The following is a 20253-nucleotide window of genomic DNA, read 5'->3' as shown; positions in this document are numbered from 1 at the left end:
TACAATGTGTCCTACTTTGGACCATGCCTACTACAGTCGTGTTATATCTGTCGCCTAGATGGACAGCCAGTCAACCAACACATCGTGGAACTCCTGGGGGTGGGAAATCTGGGGCGCGTGGCCGAGCTCAGGGAAGGTGTGCAGGGTAGCGTTGGGGATCTGAGAAGCCACAGCAGGTCCAAGAAGGTCGAAGCGACCAAGCTTGGCCGCAACGTCGGGAGGAGACCACTGCTTGCCGATGGCGGTCGTGTCCTTCTCGCCAATGATGAGGAGGGTGCGGGGCTTGACGAGGGGGAACTCCCAGCTGACGGGCTGGGTGAGGACGAGGTCGACGATCTGAGCCTGGTTGAGAGCGTAGGTCTCGGCCTTGGAGCCCTTGTAGACATTGACAAGCATTCTGACCCAGACGTCGTACTCCTCCTTCCACTCGCCGACGTAATAGGTGGCCTGCTCGTAACCCTTGATGGACTGGTAGGAGCTGGCGAGCTCGGTCTTGTAGTTGTCGTCGATGGGGAGGTAGGGAACACCGAGAGCCTTGTAGTCCTCAAGACCGACGGGGTTGACGAGGACCATCTCGTCGACCTCGTCGGGGTACATGAGACCGTAGCGGGTGGTGAGCATAGCACCCATGGAGTGGCCAATGACGGTGGCGCTCTCGATGCCGAGGGCCTCAAGCAGGCCGTGGGTGTTTGTAGCGAACTGCTGCAGAGAGAACTGGTAGCGCTCGGGCTTTGTAGACTTGCAGAAGCCGACCTGGTCCGGTGCGATGACGCGGTAGCCCTTCTGGGCCAGGACGCGGATGGTGGTCTCCCAGGTCGGGCCGCAAAAGTTCTTTCCGTGGAAGAGAAGGGCAGTCTTGCCGTTCGGCGCACACTTGGGCTTAACATCCATGAAGGCCATCTCGAGCTGCTGAAGCTGGGAGGTGAACTTGTAAAGCTTCACGGGCCAGGGGTAGGTGAAGTTGGAGCCATTGAGGTCTTCAGGGAAGGATTCGGAGTTCTCGTCAATGATGCCCTGGGCAGAGACGAGAGCGGCGCCCGCAGCCGCGATGGTGGCGAGGATGGAGAAGACTTTCATGTTGACGACCCTGATTATGATGTTAGTTTCGTACCAGAGACTGAAGAAAGCAATTCTGCGTGAGATTCATCCCCAAATTGGCGCCAATTGGCCAGCTTTTATATTGACCCCCATCATGAATGTCTTCAAGATTGGGATGAGGGAGAGAGCCGCAAAGCAAAACAATGTCACGGAGCCGATGTTCAGCTCGGAGCCGGCTTAAAATTGAGAGTGGCGACGAAAGGAAACTTTCCTTACCTTGTTGCGATGACAACTCAACCTAGACTTAAGCTAAGGAACCCCGACCGTTGACGTGAGCAGTTGGTGCGTGCGAGGGAGATCATTTCATTAGACTTTTGGCCAAGGGCGAAGTCTGTTTATATTACTGCTGCCAGAGCTCCTCCCGAGTGACGCGGGTCTATTGCTACAAACCAACGCCAACACGTGTGTTGGTGCCAACGTATGCATCCTGTGCGAGGGAGGGGGGGGGGGGGGGGGGGGGGCCCATTTTGACAAGGAGAGGGAGGGATCGAGCATGTCATTACGCTGTGCCACTTGCTGCAGCAAGACAAGATTGCATCGATAGCTTCAGCTTCAGTGGCTCAGCATCGCCCTAATTTCCGCTTTTCAGTGGGTCAGACAGCTCTCGGCTACACTGGCGAGCAACCCCGGATGTCGGGTTGGTGCCGTTCATCCTTGGTCCTATTGTTGGACGTTGGGGGCGGTTTCAATCGGCTTCTCATTACCTAGGTATGAGCTGTGCCGACGCCCTGAAGAAGATGTGAGCCGTGAGTACTACTATAGCCACTACTGGTGATGAGGGCGGGATGTCAATGACGACAACCCGCGAAAACGCAGCGATGACGACGACGGCGACAAGAGGAACTGCGCTTCCGTTGGTGCTTCATCATGATACTTGATATGTGAGGCAACAATATTGGAGATCAGGCCCCATGCCCTGGCCCTACCTGGTGTGGGGAAGCATGCTGGAACAGTGTCTTTGCGCCGGGAATAACAAGACGCAAGGAATGTGACAGGCAGATCTCGTAGAAAGGCGCGAGTGCCACTGGTCGGTCACAGACCGTGAGACATTGGATGGGCTATCGCATGTGGATTCCATGTGTTCATGGCCCATGGAGGGGCAATCTTCCATTGACGTGTGGGAATAGGCTCCTCTTATTGACCTGCCGTTTGCGAAAAGTATGAAATGATCAAGTCAGCCATGGCAATGTCTTCTTTCTCAGAAGCTGTGACGAGCGGCGTCTTCAAAGCTGGCGATGATGCCTGCACTTCCACACATCCGATTTAGCCAAAATGTGAGAGTCTTGGGCTTCATAATGTGTACCTCATCGATAGGGGTCGAAAATTGTTGCTCCTAGCTTGGCACCGCATCATGGACATCGTCCAAGGAGAACCGAGTGGCTATTTGGGCCTCTCCTCGTATCGCTTCCAGAATCGGTCTCAGGGCCCATTGCAGAGCTCTCCATGCCCGGCCGCATCCTCAGGTGAAGAATAATCACCTCTTTGGTTCTAGACTGCAGAAGCTCATTTTAAGCCGTTCGCCGAGGACAAGGGTTGTCGCATCGTTAGCGCACCGTTCCGAAGACCCGCGGCCGGTCGCCAAAGGCGGGATAGAAAAAATCACTCAAATTGGTGAGTGTGTCCGATAATTGTCTATTATCTGCCAGGAACAGCGGCATTGCGCACAAACTTGGGTATCATTAGGAAAATTAGTACGGCCACCAGATCGTGGGTAGGATACTGTGAGGGCAGTGCCAGCAGTGACAGACAGACGTCGAGGTTCATCATCCTTTCATCACTTGCAGCAGCACGCATCGTCGGATCGGGAAGGACCAACGAGAAGGATTCACTGCCCTGAAGTCTGCAGCAGTGAGAGAAGAGAGAAAGGAGATGAGTGGAATGCGCATGTCGACTGCGTTACCCCTGAAGCGACAGGGCGAAGTGTTATTGCCCCCACCACGCACCACACCACCTTGTGAATATCTCTGCCGGGACTGGAAGAGACACTCCGCGCTGCGTTACTGACCGAGGTCTCATTGAGTGCTCGCCATGAACGTGTTTACGCAGCCAAGCTGGAGGTCGTATGGTCGGCGAACCTCAACAACACACTATACACGGGGCCAGACTGGCGAAATATCTATTTGGAGAAGGTAGTATTACCGCTACTACAACTAGCCGTACTATCCCTACCTATATATCATCATGCCCATCCATTCTTTGTTACCGCTATGTATTAAATTATCTTCCAGATGGCAGGTTTTAGGGCGCTCTCAAGGTTGTAATGGGAACGGACGGGCTCTCTATCCGCCAAACAGAGTTCAAGGGGAGCGGGAGCTAGAGCTAGAATCGGCCGGATGTGGGCGCCACCGGCCCTCAATGCCTCCATTCTCGTAAGGCAGCCCGCTAACCGAGCATTATTTTAGGGCTTAATGTTAACGTCTCCAGGCGCACAGACGGGCCCTCCATATCGTACGGATACTTCGGGAACTTTAAACGAACCGAGAACAGTATCTTGCCATCCGCAGACGACCTCCAAGATTCATCATGCGAGATGAACTGCTTTCCCCGACAGGAACCGGATGGCAACATAATGCTGAAATCCATGTCTCAAATGCCGACGTATTCGATCGTCTTTGAACGCTCATCAACGTGGCTATTGCTGCGGCAAGGTCTCTCTCCCATGGAGCTCTCGGAGGAAATCTTCGCAACAATGTCAAAAGTGGTATGATTCTCAATGGCAGGGGAAATCCCCATTGCCTAGTGTAAAAACGTTGGACCATGCAAACGAGCAACTCCGCTGAAGAACCCCATCATCTCCACCCCCCATCAGATGAGTTTCTTGGCTCAGACACACTCTGAGTCGTCAGCCCTGGAGGATGAGGAGTCCGAAGGTGGGGGAATTCCAACAGGACTGAGAAAAAAGCTGACAGAGAAGAGATTTCATCAAAACCAACCCCTGCCTGTTTGAAATCGATAGCGCGGGCTACTGTGTTGCTAACAGAACCCTTGTCAAAACTCGACCGACGACCGAGTAAGGTATGGCTTGCCATCCTGCAAGAAAGATGGCTAACCTCTATCGTACCTCAACCCGACAACCAGACGCCGTGCTACGCCGTACAGGATCTGAGATGCGAGAAGCGAGAAGGAAAAAAAAAAAAAAAAAAGACATAATAGCACTTGCTAGGATCAGATTCATCGCGCGTCTTCTTTGAGTGCCCGTCCTCCCTCGCAGTGGCATACATGCCGTGATCCCGTGCCGTTGTGTGTTATTATAGAGACTCATCACTGGTCTGTCCGTTCAAACTTCTGCCTCGCCAGTTTGCAAACGTAAGCCTCGACCCATTATCGTAATCTTTGATTCTATGAACTCCCTGCTTTCAGACTAGCTGGTGTCAGGAAGGGCCACAAAAGGGGTTTGGCTAACCCGTTTTTATCCATTGTGAATGTATAAACTTTGATGCTGCTGCACCTGAAGCATTATTTGTTTAAGGGAGGACGAGCTTCAGAACGGCCCAGAATCTGGTCCGAACGGTATGGGAGGATGGGAGGGCGGTGTTCCTGTCGGTGTTTTCCGCGCTCATTATCCGTAGCACCCGGAGATCTTGGCCTCGCTCGCCAGTCATTGTTTTTTTTTTAGTCTTCTCGCGATCGGGGACCAGTTTTCGTAGGCAGGTAGTTACTTCATGCATAGCCTTTCACCCCATCTGGCCAATCCCAAGACCATTAATGGCTGGCGTACAAGGGTGGCCGGTATCTTCCAAGTCCTGTTCCTCGGCGCCGATGCTGCGGCCCCTCATGTCACTACAGTAGTCTGCAGATTGCCACGCCGTTGCATGCCACCACCATCACCACGATTTCTATGCAGAGATAGGGAGGGAGGGATGAACATAAAAATATTACAAGCATGCGTTCCTGACAAGCGGCGGAAGAGAGGCCCCTCCCTGTGGCATTCACCCAATGGGATATCCACCCGTCCCTGGCGCTACAAAGGCTCCCGAGGGTTCGCCCCCAAACGGTCTCTTCCCTTGCAAAGTAAATTAAGAGGTGTACCACAAGTGGGATGTTTGTTGGAAGCATGGTCATAAACATATAATTGCGCCTGTTCGGAGCCGCCCCGTCCCTCCTGACCCGGCCGTCTGGATCTCCTTACGTCGCATATTCCTTATTTTGTCGAATCTAGGTGGTTTGCCCACGCAAATCTGGCCCTTTGCGGTCCACATGCCTAACAAGTCGTCGACGAAGACATCGTTGTTTGTTTCTTCAACCGAGACGAGATATTCGACATGGACGGAGGAAATATCCCCGGCGAGAGCAATGCGCTCATGGTCCGCGCCCCAGCCATTGTCTTCTTCGTCTTGACACCCACCTTCGTGGCTATCCGCTTCTGGTCGCGAACCAAGATGAGGTCCGATTTGGGTTGGGATGACTGGACTATCTTGCTATCATTTGTAGGTTCATGTTGCTGTTGACACCCAGCTCTGGCTAACAAACTCCAAGATCTGCTGTCTACTCGTTTCGATTTTGATGATGATATCCTGTGAATATGGATTTGGCCAGCACATCAAAAACTTGTCCAAGCCAAACCGGCTCATGACACTAAAGGTACGAAGTCCGAGAGTCAAATATATCCAAAGTCTTCCAACCCATCACGACCATTATTCTAATCGGCACTAGCTCTTCTACGTCGCCCAGATATTCTATAAGCTTACCATCAACCTCACGAAAGCTTCCATCATCCTCTTGTATCTGCGAATTTTTGTCCAGCGATACTTTCGCATCATGTGCTACGTTCTACTCGGCATCATCCTGGCGTACATGGTAGCAACATCGGCATCCTCCATCTGGCAATGCAGCCCCATCGCTCGCGCCTGGGACAAATCCATCCCCGGTACCTGTATCAGTCTCACAATGAACTGGTATGCGAACGCGGGCTTCTCCATTGCTACCGACCTTCTTATCATAGCCCTACCTCAGCACGTGTTGTGGAAATCGAAGCTGCCGAGCAACCAGAAGAAAGCCTTGATGGCTGTCTTTGCCTTGGGCTTGGTCGTCACCGTCACAAGTATCCTGCGCATGACCACGCTAGATTTCTCCACCACCAGCCCTGACACTACTTGTAAGATATCTTTTTCGTATGTAGACATTTGTGGACATGTGCTAATCGACAATGCTTAGATGACATTGCATCGACCCTCTGGACTGTTATCGAGGACAACCTCGCGATTGTCTGCGCCTGCCTCCCTATGTGTCGTCTCCCGTTAACATACCTCTTCCCCAACTTCTTTGCGTCAAAGAAAGGATCGACCATCGGCAGCACCGGCTTCAGTTCAGCGCCGCGTACGAACAACTCAAACTTTGTCCACGCAGGCACGAGCCGCAACGATTGGCACCCATATCAGGGCCGCGAGGAGAAGACGACGATCCATTTGACTAGTGTCCAAGCCAACAAGTCCAAGATTGGGGACGACACAAGTGAGGAGTACATTTTGTCTCCAGCAAACGAGACTGGACAAAATGCGCGCAACCCGAGCGAGGATATTGAAGACCGAAGAGCGATACGGAAGACGACTGCGTTTCACATGACTTATGACGAGGAGGGTTCGAAGGCGTAAAAAGATGGATGTGTATGAAAAGTCGGGGGCAACGCGGAATTATACCAAAACTAATGACAAAAAGTACTTAATTGAGGTTTCGTCTCCAGGGAAGGCACTGCTTTTAGCCTGGGTTAACGTTAACAACGGCATCATTCGATTCTTTAATGGCGAACAAATACGCACAACGTTTTTCTTTTCAATAAATCCAGTGATTCCTATATTTGGCGAAAAGTTATGCTACTAGTTGGAAGTCTCACATCTCACTTTGCAAGGGTCTAAGACTAAGTGTATAAGCTTGCATCATCCAGGTGTAGCCATCGCCAACCCGTGACGTTGCCAACTCAACCAAAGCTGCCAAGTCCAAAAGAGCATGCGGTTCTACTCTAATATAACTCGTGACGATGATACTTTAGCATTAGTTGCCCTTGATGGGATGTGAGCCCCACAACATGAGAATTCATAGTCGCCGTAAGCATCGTGTATGTCGAGACATGCTCTGATGTGAAGACTATGCTCTCACGGTTTATCTCATTTTATCCACACAGCACAAACAGAGTCTGCATTCTTACTGTCATGGCCAGCTGACTCATGTTAGTCTTCTACGAACTTTAGTAACACTGTGTTGACCTTGGCCTGTGTAATCATGACGTATCTGATGCAGCTGCTCACGTCCATATGGACTGCTTTTCGCGGTATTACGATGTTAAGTTAAGTAGAAGTTTAAATCAGAAACAGCTCTATACATTTCGGACCTGCAAACTGAACAGCTAAAACAGATGCGAAAGCCTTGTGGGGTTTTCGAACACTGAGCTCTGCGGATTGCAAGTAGAGATCACTTTCAATGTCTAGATACTTCTAAATACCGAGTTTACAACACTCTCGCGTTTTATTTTCTAAGACACAACTTCCCATCTAGCTGATTTAAAGATTGCCGGTGTCAAAAGAGGTCTTTTTAAAATGCCTTGTGCGTAAATCGCAAAGTGTGAACCAGTGTTCTGTGACTCGCGTCCTGGTATCCTATGAGTCAAAGCTTTGCTAGATACTGAGCCTAACGTAACGATGGGCCCAAGAACTCCATCCACACCAGATTCTCTGGCGGCGTAACAGAGCTCATAATGTAGTGGCATTGCTCGGATGACCAAAACAACTGAGGAATGGCTATTGAGAGGTGATGCAATTTCCTATGAGTGATGATGATTAGCGCTTGGCCGAACAGATTTCTTAGGTGGAAAGGGCTTGCCTTGAATTCGCCTTGCTCATCAACTGCCTTATAAACAATCTCAACGATGCCTTTAGCCCCCCCGCGCAACGCAATCGAAGCATAAGCCCATTGAGACCACCATATAGCAGTACCAGCTTCATCTCCGGGAACTTCTGGACTGAACTCTAGTTCAACCTGCCAATCCATGGAGTGATGCAGCTGTTTCCGTAAAAGCATGGAGGGATGCTCGAACTCGTCAATACGATACGCGTTGCCATGAAGTATCAGGCCGCGGTTGGGAGGATCAAAGCTGTGTGTCTTTTTCAACGGAGTTCGGAGGTGATACCAGCCGAGATCAAGATCCAGGCTGTCGAAATTATCGAACCACTTGGTTTCTATCTGTTGATGACCCGGAACCTTGGCCTTCATTTCAATTGTGATCTTTTTTCGGTTGTTGATGATCGGCCATCCATCTTCCCAGACCATGGGTGCCAAAAAGGTTTCGCGCCCAAGAGTTGATTTTTCTTTCTCGTGCCCTTGTGGGCGGACACCAAGGAAGACTGCCCACCAACTCCCGTCTGGGCTTTCAACCATATCCATATGCCCAGTATTACGTACCTCACCGTGCATGTCGTTAAAGATTAAAGGATTAATAGTCCCCTCAGGTCCCTTTTCCCAGGGACCAAAAGGGCCCTGCGTCGAGCGATGAATCCATTGTTGATGACCTTCGTCAGTTCCACCTTCAGCTGTGCTGAGATAGTAGAACCCATCCTTTTTGAATATATGAGGTCCTTCGGCAATACCAATACCAAAGTCTGATATCCGATTCCAACGGACTGGACCAATGCAGTCTCCTGTTTCAATGTCAACCTCGACGGTAAAACTCGCCAACCCCAAGCCATGCCGGTTAATGCTAGGGTCACTGATCTGGTTGACAGCTGAGAAATACACCTTTCCGTCGTCGTCAAAGAAAAGCTAACATTCATCTCTTGTTAGTTTCCTCTCAGATTACACCCACCATTATTCTTCACTGGGTATCGGCAACTCACATCCTGATCTATTCCGGGAACGTCAAAATAGATAGGATCAGTCCATGATCCATTTTCCCAGATATTGTCTGTTGTAACGTAGAAACCCCGAGGTATAGTAATGTCCTGAAAAAAGGTTAGCTTCATGAAATGATGACAGACACATATACCTTTTCGATCTTTTTTCGCGTGACGGCATCAACTTGGAGGCATGAGAGATAACTCACCCAATCTTTAGGGCGCAAACGCAAGTTACATCCAACAGAAACGTAGAAGCGGCCTTGCCAGTGTCGTAGAGTTGGTGCCCATATTCCTCCTGATGGCTCCACCGTCCGCATATCCAACTGTGAGCGCCGTGTGAGGACATGCCCGATGACTTTCCAATTCACCAAATCTCGGCTATGATAAATTGGAATGCCTGGGAAGTACTCAAATGTTGAAGTGACAAGGAAGTAATCGTCTTTTACCCTGCATATCGAAGGGTCTGGGTTGAATCCTGGGATGATGGGGTTCGTGAACCCCTCGGCTTCGGTAACGGCGGATAGCATTGGTTCTGTAGGGTTCGCTTTGGTGAAAAGAGAAATCGCACAACGATCTGGGACAAGATCAAGACCTTTAGAAGTTCGCATCGCCGCAATTACAGCCTTCTTTATTTAGTGCTGATATGATCATTGACTAGACTCTACTCACTATCGGGAATTCCGCACTCCCCTCCTTTCTCCTACAGACCCACAACCCGGAAGGCTCCTGTTCAGCAACCATTCTCGACAACGATGTGGCACTACTCCGGAAATCCCAGGAATGCTACTGTCCGTAAAAACCTTGCAACAAATCCTGATACTCCACCTAGGCGTATATTTAGGTGTGAGTAGCCAATTGTTGTCTTCTAGATTTACACGTAGGTAGATCGACTGCCTACTTGACTACTACGTCTTCGGACTTCCCGAATTGCACTTACAGGGCCTCAGGACCTTGCTTGTTGCTCCGGAGTATTAATTGTTAGTTGTTCTACATTAGAAATACAAAGAAATACCTATTAAAAGTCGATGAAAGAGGAATGTGCTTTTCCGGGATAACATTTTCGACCTGCTGATGAAGCTGATACCGTCCGGCATCTCCGACCCCAGACACACTACCCCAGACATCCTACCCCAAACCCCAGAAACTGGAACGTAGAATCCCCGCTGTAGGCTGATGTGTAGTCGATGCAATTTCATTGACATTTATTTAAAGGTCTGGGTCTCTAAGTTTCTAACCATGCCCATCCCTTGCTCTTGAAGTCCTGAATTCTTCATCCGGTCAGGATACCTATCTAAAGATGGCGGCCGTCAAGTCAAGCGACGTAGCGTCGCTCAAAATGATCGACCAGCGAGATGAGCACCCAATATCACCATTGGCAGCTGCCAAAGCAAATCCTGTCATCGTTGCCTACAGTCTTGCCGCCGGGGTCGGTTCACTCTTATGGGGGTTTGACATCGGTTAGTCAACACACAAACTAGCGCAGTCTATCCAGCACTAACAAGTGAATTATCCAAACAGGTGTCAGTACCATCACCATAGCCTTACCAAGTTTTAAAATGGTGTTTGGTTATGAATACCAAGGCCAGCTTCTCATTTCTGCGACCTGGAACGCTGTATGGACTGCCATGACGTATCTAGGCATGTCAGGAGGTATGATCAGTCGTGACAAATAAGACTATCATGCAGTTGACTGATCTGCCCATGCACGCAGGCGGAATACTTTCTGGGTGGCTTTCCGATCGATTTGGTCGCCGTGTGGCATTCCTTATTGCTTCCTGCATTTCCATCCTTGGTATTGGGCTACAGTACGCTGCCAGCGAGCCTGGTTTACTTCTTGCGGGTAAAATGGTTAGTAGTTATGCTCATGCTATATACTCTGCCAGCTTCTGACTTGTTTCCAAACAGGTCAATGGCATCGCGTTGGGGTTCTTCCTGACTTTGACTCCAACCTACATCTCCGAGATTGCGCCACAGTCCTTGAGACCTACGTTGACAGCTACTGTAAATCTATTCATCAGTGTTGGTCAGATGATGGCAATTGGCATCGGCAACACCCGCTTTTCGATCCTCACACCGTCGTCTTACAAAGTTGTGTTTGCGGCGCAGTGGGCCTTTCCATGCTTTCTTGTTATTTTCGCTCTTCTCATGCCCGAGAGCCCAATGTTTCTTCTCAGACAAAAAAGAGTGGATGCCGCTGAGAAGGCTTTTCGCAGTCTTTACCCTGGTAAGGAGCAAGATGTGATTGTGGCTCGGGAAGCCATTGAGAGAACTATTGCCCAGGAGGATGAACTTCAACGTCTACAGGAGGGCACGAACTATAAAGAGTGTTTCCAGGGTGTCGACTTCCGTAGAACAAGGATCGCCTGCGGGATGTTTTTCGTGCAGCAGTTCACCGGAATTGCCTTCTACGCTCAGTCGCTTTATTTCTTGGGAATAACTGGGCTGCCAATCGACTTGACATTCAAGCTTGCTCTTGGCGGGTTTGGTGCGGCAATTTTTGGTAACATCGCGTCGTGGTTCATCATGTCTTATGTTGGTAAGTGTTTATTTCTCCAGTTGATTGATGTCTTGTGATGGAATTTAGACTTACTCATATTGTAGGTCGACGGCCATTGCTTTTGACTGGCACCATTCTCAACGGAACCCTTCTCGCAATCGTTGGAATAGCGGGTTGCTTCAAATCGTCTGTTGCTCTTTACCTTGTCGCATATCTGTTGAGCTTTGCTCAGATAGTCTATGCACCCACTGTTGGCGCAACTACATGGGTTATCTGTACTGAGGCAAGCTCTCAGAGGCTGCGCGCCCGTACCCAGGGAATAGCGATGCTTAATAACGCCTTCATCAGCTGGGCGATGGGATTTATGACTCCATACCTCATCAATACTGACAGTGGTAAGTACGCCTTTTGTGCGACTGATCGAGAATCACATACCCGAACATTGCAGTAATACTGACCGGGCATGACAGCAAACCTTGGAGCCAAGGCCGCTTTTGTGTGGTTGGGCCTCAGTATTATAAGCCTGGTTTGGGTTTGGTTTGAAGTTCCGGAATTCAGAAACAAGTCGACCGCAGAAATTGACGAGTTGTTTCAGCGACAAACACCTACCAGGAGATTTTGAGATAAAATAATTTGAAAGATGAGAGCATGTTATTGGATACCTGTTGTTGCTAAAACTACCCTGTCGGCTTACAACATGACGACTTCCGTCGAAAAATCAATTGCAGGACACGATTTCAGGGAAACAAAGTCAAATATGAGGAGAAGATTTTCTTTTTACAATATGAGACTAGTTCTATAATTTGTACAATACAAGATGGAACTCTAACTTAGAGCCCTTTTCATTGTCGTTATGCCAATGCTCGCATCTAGAGCTTCTTGGCAGGCTTGGCAGTAGGCTCTTTGCTGACACGCTTGTGGACAGGCTCCTGATCGTGCAGCTCGGGCTTGGAATCCAGAGGGCGGTCCAGGCCAAGGCGGTGGTAGGTGCTGTACGAGGCGATGCCGCCCTCAGGATCAGCCTCGGTGACAAGCTCCTTGCGGCGGGTGTCAACCAGAAGACGGATAAGGTCAGGGCGCATGTAATGACCGGCAAAGTCAGCGAGAACCTTGGTCAGGTGAGTCTCGTTGAGGTCGATATCAACGAACATCAAACCATCAAAGTCCTTCTCGGGCTTGGTGACCAGGCTGCCGTCGGGCCTGTAGATACGGGCGTGACCATTGTAGACGGAGGGATCCGTCTCAGGCTCGACACCCTCGGGAGTGTTCTTCTTCAGGCCCTCGACGGAAAGACGCTGGAAGGGGGCGAGGACCCATGTACCGGTCTCGATGGCGTAGGACGGGGTGACGAGGTCAGAAGCGGGGTCGGCGTAGTTGGTGGCCGGGTCAGGGGCGACCTGGCGTTCCTTGCCAGGGTAGACGGGCCAGCCAGCGACGTGAACTTGCTCACCCATGGAGACGTTGAGGGACTTGAGGAAGGGGTTCATGTTCTCCCAGCAGTTAAGCTGGCCGACGCGGCCGATGTCGGTCTCGGTTACGGACATGAAGGTGTCGCCGGAGCCGTCGCCATAGACGAGCTTCTCAACGTGGGTGGGCTTGATCTTGCGGCGGTGGTTGATAACGGTTCCGGTGGGATCGATGAGGACCTGAGCAAGGTAAAGAGTGGCGTGGTCAAGCTCAGAGAAACCCAGGGAGACGAAGATCTGGTTGTCACGAGCGGCGCGGCGAATGCGGCGCATCTCCTCAGAGTCAACGCGGAGAGAGTTCTCGCGGTACTTCTTGAGCATCGGGAGACTCTGGAGGTAAGTGACCTTCCACATCCAGTAGGGGTATCCAGGAAGCCCTGAATGAGATAAGTATATTGGTTGTTATGATTGATAAAGGTCAATAACTTACAGACTTCGGGGAAGGCGACCAGCTTGCAGCCGGCTTGACCTGCCTCATTGATGAAATCAATCGTCTTCTGGACGCTGCCCTCGAGGTCGAACCACTACTATAGTTAGCGCTGTATATACAGTCTGTCTGAAGATTGATCTCACCGCAGGCTCGGAGGTGACAGCGGCAGCCTTGTACTTGGTGATAGGCATGTTGATGGTTGAGTATCGAACTAGGTCGAGTGGAAAGTTTGTTTTAGTGAAGAGTCTTGATTGTTGTGATTGAGTGAGGTGTTCTGGGAAAAAGAGATATGAATCCTTCAGAATCAGATCTTCTTATATGCTTTTTCGTTTCCAGATGGAAACCTTCTTCTCCATTAAGTGGCCTCATTATTGTTGCCGGGCTTTGAGTAATGCCAGTACACTGATTGCTGTGTTTCTGTGCCAAGCAAAATCAAAATTGTTAGGCATAATCAACAAAACTGACAAACACCGTCACATAGATAGCTTGCTGTGTTGCATAACCGAGATTCGGGTTTAGTATGAGCAAGTTTCTCATGTCCGAGCTCCATAGCCCGGCCGTGAACCATATGGCTTGATCGGTATCCGATATTGTCTAGACTCGTCTAGGGAAAAAGACACTGCAAACAAAACCCCAATCGCTTTTGTGGAGCTCAGCTATGCAAGCGACTAGGCTGAGGATTGACTTTCGAGTCACTCTCTAGAGAAGACGTAACTCCGAGAATTAACGAACTTGGACCGGAATCATGCGATAGGCTGAGCAAAAGCCGTGACCTGTTGTGGCACGACTGGCGTGACGTAAACAGTCCCAACAACTACCGTGTTTCTCCGGACCGATCAGACCAGATCTGTGGATGGCTTAATTTAGCTCCCGTCTTCCCGGCGGCCACGATTTGATCTGCACCTCCGGAACATGGTACGGTGGTGGGGCGCCGGGGTCTGGTGTTACGTGCCATTCAAATCCCGCGAAGGACAGACACCTGCATCGTCTGATGTTCGGGGACGCTCGATCCCGAGAGGAATTAACTGGGGATTTCGGTAGTCACAGGCGGAGCAAACCGCTTTTTGATGTGGATTGCGGACCAGGGGGGTATTTTGGTTCTGGCCACTGGTCGAGACTGGAGGATTTCTTACTTTTTTTGTTTTTAAGTATGAGTATCAGAGGTCGCCCTTTTACTGTTACCTAGACCAGTTGAAAGATGATTGCAGCCGAGAACGGTTAGGATGACAGCCCTTCAAGCGGCTGTCTTGCAGCGCAGTCCTTGTCTTCGTTCTTCACCTTGTCCCAGAGACTGGAAAGCTGTTTAGCATCATATCTCTTCAGAATTTAATCATACTTTTCCTCATCGTGTATACTCCAGAATCCATCTTCAGCGTAGTTGTTTTGTGCATTTAGGCTTTTCAGACCATCAAGGTCTTGGGCTTTTACCTCGATTGCGCGGTTGTCATCGACGAAGCATTTGAACGCTACAGAACCGTTCGGACTGTTTACAGGGCCATGAACAGGTCTTGAAGTCGCGTATGTTAAGGTAGTTTCAATTACAAGCTGAATGCTGAACAGGCTGTTGGCAAGGTCTACTGAATGGAGCAGGGCCACATGGGATGGAGGTGGAGATTCTCATTCCTTAAATTCCTACCGGGAAAGGCGACTCTATCCTATCGTAAAATTGAGACCGACCACGAGGTCTTTTTATAAATGGCCGTGAGACTGTGCCAGGTACAGGTGTCGCAGTCAGTATGGCAAACCCAGGTGATGGACTCACAGGCATGACACATGGAGATAAATTCTGCTCATGGGATGAAAGGTTAGATGTAGACTGAGAAAATATAAAAAGAGTTGTGTACCCCTCAAGGAGCAAGATTCACCAAAAAGAATACGTTCCAGGTCTCCTAAGCACATCTTGTGTTCGAATATCTGCTGTTGTGAGTATTACTTTGGATACTGATGAGCCCACTACCCAAATGTAAGTTACTATTGCTAAGCCTGCTGAACCGTTTGAAAGATATGGAGAGTCCGCCATCATTTATAGCCACGGTTTGAAGCCTGTTGATTGTTCTAGAAGATTATTCTTCATGTTCTCTCAAGCGAGGCTGGCAGTATCAGACATGTGGTGTGAACATCTAAAAATTAGGCCATCTTCTGAGCGCTAGCTTAACTAATTATCCTTTTAATGACTTATAATTTACCCGATGAATTCTATTATACTTCCTTAACGGTCTCACAAGCTGCGCCTTCTGGTATTCCCACGTGATTCATTGTGTAAAGAATCTCTCAAGGTTGTGGATTGGCCGCTGGTGGCGTCTCACTAGCGACATATCGAGAGAACGGCGTAGCGGCTATAACGTGTACCTCATGCCAGGAGTCCATAGATGTTCTTCTTCTTTCTTCAAGCATCGAGTTTTGAACGCCCTTGCCTTGGAAAATGAATGAATGAAGAGGGAAACAGCATTAACCAGAGGAAGAACGGAGCAACTCTAGCTTATTCATGTTGATGAAGAAGGTAAGCTCACTTCCCTTTCCCCTCATCAACCCATTTTACCTTGGGAAGCAGCTCCTCGCAATCATAAGCCCCAAATATGACTTGATGTAAATTGATCGCCACTGATATCCGACGACAGACATCCTTATTTTCATCAAATACCTTTTTACGTCTATCAGTGCCTTCATTTTGGGGTTGAATTTGATTTTGTCACCCTTGTCTGCAGAACTTCGCCTCTGACACTGAAAGTATCTCTTTGATTGGAAAAAGACGAGCCTTTTATTCATTCAAAATGTCGGACTGGACTGAAAGCCTCCGTAAGCTCCGTAGCGATCCTATTCGCCAACACTGGGAGACCGCTAGTTCACGCCTGACGGACGCCTTGAACAACGCCTCAGTCGATGAACTAACCAGATTTGCCGCCATGTTGAAGCTATCAGATGACGAAAGAGACTGGGACTTGGAGACTGACTCGGAAACTTCTGGCTCTGACATCGGTGCGCTTTACCAAGACGATTACACGGGCGACTCTGAAGAAGAATATTTGGAGGACACCGACATGGGAGGTACCGATTGGGAATACCCTCAAGAAGAGGCTACCTCCTGCCAGTACCCCCACTCTGAAGCTCAGTCAAACTTGGACAAGGCGTTGGGGGATTCCGGATCCTTGACTAACCTGGACATTCATGACAATCGATCCGATACCAACACACTAGAGGAGCTAATGAGAGCATGGGGGCATTTCTTTAACAACCCGCAGGTACGGCCGACTGAGACTGGAAGGCAAGCAACGCTGATGGGAGGAAGCTCGCCACTGTTGACGAACTCCGGTGTACAATATGATGCCGCAGACAGCGTGGATTCGGGGCCCAACCCTAGTCACGATGTTAAGTACAATGTCAGATTGCTGGACACGGACAATTTGGCTCGTTTGCCGGCTGCTTCATTCGAACATACACCAAGTTCCACTATTCTTGAAAATATTCAAGACATTCAAGGAGATACCAAGGCCATCATGATGCAGATCGAAGACGTGGGAACTGTTGAGCACGTAGAAAATGTGGAGTCTCAGATGCCCTCTGGAATCCAGGAGGAGTTTGGAAGCTCCCATCATGTGGAACACGTTGAATACGCCAAAAATTCTTCGGACGAAGACCAATGTTCCTCATCTGCTGCCGACCCTATGGAAGAGCTTCGGGATGAACTCACAAACCAGTGTATCGATGTCGTGCGGTGGTACCGAACCACTCGTAGACTACCCCCAGAAGACACGGAGATCAATGCAGGATACATTTATTGGGCATGGCTTGTGTTAAAAGACATCGACAGGTACCTGTATGGACTCTCTGAACAGACAGCGAGAGCTATATCCGGCGAAAGACTACGAAGTATAAAAGCTAGAAGAGAGCTATCCCAGCTGGCAAAGGAAAACCTCAGAAAGCTGAAATACTCTGAAACTGAATCCGAGGTTCAGTCAGGAGCCCGATTTCTCGGCCGAGAGCTGTTTCAAACCGCAAAAATTGAAATAATCGCCCAAGGGCGGAAGGTTGAACTTGATGAACAGAGGAGAGCGCATACAGCTAGACAAGGATTGTTTAAAGGCACTCGGAGAGTACTTCATGGGAAAAGTCAGCTAAGGGCGTCTCTGACAATGGAGGAATACGAAGCAAATCCTAAAAGCGGGTTTTCACAGGTTCATTGGTAGTGAGCATCAATCATCGTATTGTATCCTGGTACCCAGGGGGATCTTGAAGGATATAGGAACGCCGAGGTGCGGAAGGAATGGGGTTTCCCGAATAAGAGAAAGATTGACTTTGAATGGGTTCGGTGGTACACTATTAAGACCAGCAACAATGAGCCACTTTGGAGCAGCGGTCTTTTACCTTCTCATTTTATACAGTATTATATTAAGATCACAACGTAAACTAGAGCGGGGGGTTTTCGTCCCTTACATTGTATATGCCCTTGTCACCTTCGGTTCGCAGAAACTAAGTAATGTAAGGGAAGCCAACGTTCTTTAGAGTAGCATCTGTTAGAGGAGCGTTGTTAGGCAGCTCAACTTTTATGCTTAGCATCTTGGGAAATTTCAGTTGACTTTGGCTCCTCAGTTCGCTTTTCGGATGCCGTCTCGCTATCGTTGCCAAAGATTCTCCCAGAAAACACTAGTAAAGAATGTCAGCGTAAAGCATGATAATGAAGACCCAACAGAGCTACTAACGTTCTTCCATCTCTTCGAGGGACTTTCCCTTCGTCTCTTTGATAAAAAACCAGACAAAGACCACGAGAGCCCAGTTGAAGATACAGAACATGAGAAATGTTCTCCAGCCAAGGTTCTGCACTGCATGAGGGGTGACCTGAGAGAAGACAAAGTTGAAGAGCCACTGTGTCGAGGTTCCGATCGCGATTCCAGCTTCACGGATGCGGGATGGGAAGATTTCGCCCATGTAGACCTTTGCCTCGTAAGCCATAGCTCAGAAACCAATAGACAAGGAACTTACCCAAGGTGCTGGGCCCCATGAAATGTTGTAGGACATGGCCTCCAGATAAATCATTGTCATAGAAGCAATAGCTGTAGAAGTCAAGCCCTGATCGACAGATTTCGGTGGGTGTGTTGCGGTCAAGCAAGCAATTATGAGCATGTAAGTGCCCATGAGGAACGCTCCAGCGAGAAGGGAGCCACGGCGGCCAATGCGTTCGACAAGGAAAAGAAGGTAGAAGAGACAAGATACGACCTTGACGAGACCAAAGAAACCTGTGATGAGGAGGTTGTTCTGACCGGCGCCAACTGCTGCAAATACCTGAGGTGCATCTGAGATTCATGTTAACGATGGGTCTTGAGAGTTGAAAAGAGGGCCAGGGTATTGTCCTTACAGTACGCCAATGATGTGTTACCAGTCAGTTGAACACCTATGAAAGAGTTTAGCTTAGACAGAGCGCTACCAGTTGAGTGAGAAGATCTAGCATACCAATCTGGAGAGCAATGATGAGGATAATGCGGTATCGGTTGGAGGGTTGAGCCAGTTCTCTCCATGTAAGGCCTTCTTTCTGAGCTTGCTCCTCATCAATGCTAAGAATGATCTCGGCAAATCTGGTAATAAAGTCAATCCTCAAATCCCCAGAAAACCGTAAGGGCCAACGCACTCTTCTTGGACTTCAGTCGTATTCTCACCGCCACGAACCCATATTAGTGACTCTAGCGCCTCTTCCCGGCGCCCGGTCTTGGCCAACCACCGCACACTCTCCTTGCAAAGCAACATTCCCAATCCCAAAATCGCTCCTGGGACAAGCTGTAAGCCTACAGGAATCTGCCATTGGACAGTTGAAGGTTTGATGTGCTTGCTAACGCCGTAGTCTATCCAGTACGATGTCATGACTCCCATTGTGAAGAAGAATTGGAACATGCTGCCGAGCATGCCACGAATGTTCTTGGGTGCCATTTCAGCGGAGTACATGGGAATCACGACGGTGGCCATGCCAACACCGACACCACTAACGACACGAGCTACATAGAAAGCGGCAAGCGAATGTGTGTTAATGGTTTGGACGATGGCGCCGATGCAGAATATAGCTGAAGCGAGAATGATTGACCATCTGCGGCCGAACTTTGCGGTAAAGGGCCAGACGAAGAAGCAGGAGAAGAAAGCTACAGAAAACCTGAGTTAGCCTATTACCAATTTCATTTCGCGAAAGGTGCGCGTAACATACCGCCTGCCTGCAACAAACTGGTAGAGTTTGAGCCAACAGTCGCCTTCTGAGATGGACCATATCGGAAGTCATTTTGGAAGCCCTCGAATGTAAGAATGCCACCAATAATACCTGTGGTTTTTGGTCTTCTGTCAGCATGTTTCTAGTACTCCTGATTAACACTACTGCTTACCGGTATCGTAGGCAAATAGAAAAGACCCAACGCAGCAAAGAGCTACAAGGTATACGGCACGGAATGTTCCTAGAGCTTTCGACATGATGAAGAGATTGTCGAGAGTTTGGGTTTCAGAATGCCATCCAAACTACACAGTGAAGGCGGAACCCATACTTGAAATATTCTTTTTGAGATAGAGGCGCTTGTCAGGCAGTTTCTAATCTTCCAGCACGCCATACCACAATATTCAACGACTAATCTTTGAGGAACCAATGATGCAAACTGAGAACTGCAACTCCTCGGGCCATTGCCGAAGCATTTCAAGCACGCAATATGAACCCTGTTTCTTAAAGCCGGGGATTGCGATCAATTCTGGTCCGCTTGCCCCATAGTTTTCGCTCGACTGGAGAGAAGCTGCCGGATATCGGTCGGTAGGCCCCAAATGGCTTAGTGGCCTCTCTCGATGTATCTCCATCTTCCATTTTCGATCAACGGACCGACTACCGAAATCCTCGGTGCGCAACATAACTCATCTCCGTCAACAGCCAAAGCAAACACCCATCGCGAGCCATCGACTTCTTTACACCCTTACACAGGAGAA

General features: G+C 49.3%; 7 protein-coding genes across 7 annotated transcripts; 3 read left to right on the top strand and 4 right to left on the bottom strand.

The window, feature by feature from the left end:
- Positions 1-54: 54 nt before the first annotated feature.
- On the bottom strand, positions 55-1077 carry CTRU02_211593 (alpha beta hydrolase fold protein; the record flags this gene model as incomplete). The annotated part of the gene is made up of 1 exon (XM_036732335.1): positions 55-1077. One exon carries the CDS (start codon positions 1075-1077, stop codon positions 55-57), a length of 1023 nt encoding a protein of 340 aa, XP_036575964.1.
- Positions 1078-5360: 4283 nt separating this feature from the next.
- On the top strand, positions 5361-6689 carry CTRU02_211592 (uncharacterized protein; the record flags this gene model as incomplete). Its single annotated transcript, XM_036732333.1, has 4 exons — positions 5361-5525; positions 5575-5679; positions 5752-6193; positions 6253-6689. 4 exons carry the CDS (start codon positions 5361-5363, stop codon positions 6687-6689), a joined length of 1149 nt encoding a protein of 382 aa, XP_036575962.1.
- Positions 6690-7564: 875 nt separating this feature from the next.
- On the bottom strand, positions 7565-9448 carry CTRU02_211591 (xylan -beta-xylosidase; the record flags this gene model as incomplete). The annotated part of the gene is made up of 4 exons (XM_036732332.1): positions 7565-7852; positions 7912-8847; positions 8922-9026; positions 9128-9448. 4 exons carry the CDS (start codon positions 9446-9448, stop codon positions 7565-7567), a joined length of 1650 nt encoding a protein of 549 aa, XP_036575961.1.
- Positions 9449-10218: 770 nt separating this feature from the next.
- On the top strand, positions 10219-12040 carry CTRU02_211590 (maltose permease; the record flags this gene model as incomplete). Its single annotated transcript, XM_036732331.1, has 6 exons — positions 10219-10378; positions 10440-10571; positions 10633-10769; positions 10827-11457; positions 11523-11813; positions 11889-12040. 6 exons carry the CDS (start codon positions 10219-10221, stop codon positions 12038-12040), a joined length of 1503 nt encoding a protein of 500 aa, XP_036575960.1.
- A 247-nt stretch (positions 12041-12287) lies between these two features.
- CTRU02_211589 (cyanide hydratase) lies at positions 12288-13505 on the bottom strand (the record flags this gene model as incomplete). The annotated part of the gene is made up of 3 exons (XM_036732330.1): positions 12288-13261; positions 13315-13408; positions 13458-13505. The coding sequence occupies 3 exons, from the start codon at positions 13503-13505 to the stop codon at positions 12288-12290; spliced, it is 1116 nt and encodes a 371-aa protein (XP_036575959.1).
- Positions 13506-16085: 2580 nt separating this feature from the next.
- CTRU02_211588 (uncharacterized protein) lies at positions 16086-17322 on the top strand (the record flags this gene model as incomplete). The annotated part of the gene is made up of 2 exons (XM_036732329.1): positions 16086-17122; positions 17268-17322. The coding sequence occupies 2 exons, from the start codon at positions 16086-16088 to the stop codon at positions 17320-17322; spliced, it is 1092 nt and encodes a 363-aa protein (XP_036575958.1).
- Positions 17323-17848: 526 nt separating this feature from the next.
- CTRU02_211587 (uncharacterized protein) lies at positions 17849-19755 on the bottom strand (the record flags this gene model as incomplete). Its single annotated transcript, XM_036732328.1, has 8 exons — positions 17849-17955; positions 18012-18243; positions 18292-18602; positions 18665-18700; positions 18760-18881; positions 18935-19436; positions 19499-19609; positions 19671-19755. The coding sequence occupies 8 exons, from the start codon at positions 19753-19755 to the stop codon at positions 17849-17851; spliced, it is 1506 nt and encodes a 501-aa protein (XP_036575957.1).
- Between the last annotated feature and the right edge of the window lie 498 nt (positions 19756-20253).

The sequence above is a fragment of the Colletotrichum truncatum genome, assembly GCF_014235925.2.
Source record: "Colletotrichum truncatum strain CMES1059 chromosome Unknown Contig_0008, whole genome shotgun sequence".
NCBI classification, from domain to species: Eukaryota; Fungi; Ascomycota; class Sordariomycetes; order Glomerellales; family Glomerellaceae; genus Colletotrichum; species Colletotrichum truncatum.
Note: the sequence above shows the minus strand (reverse complement) of the source record. Positions and strands in the feature narration are given on the sequence as shown.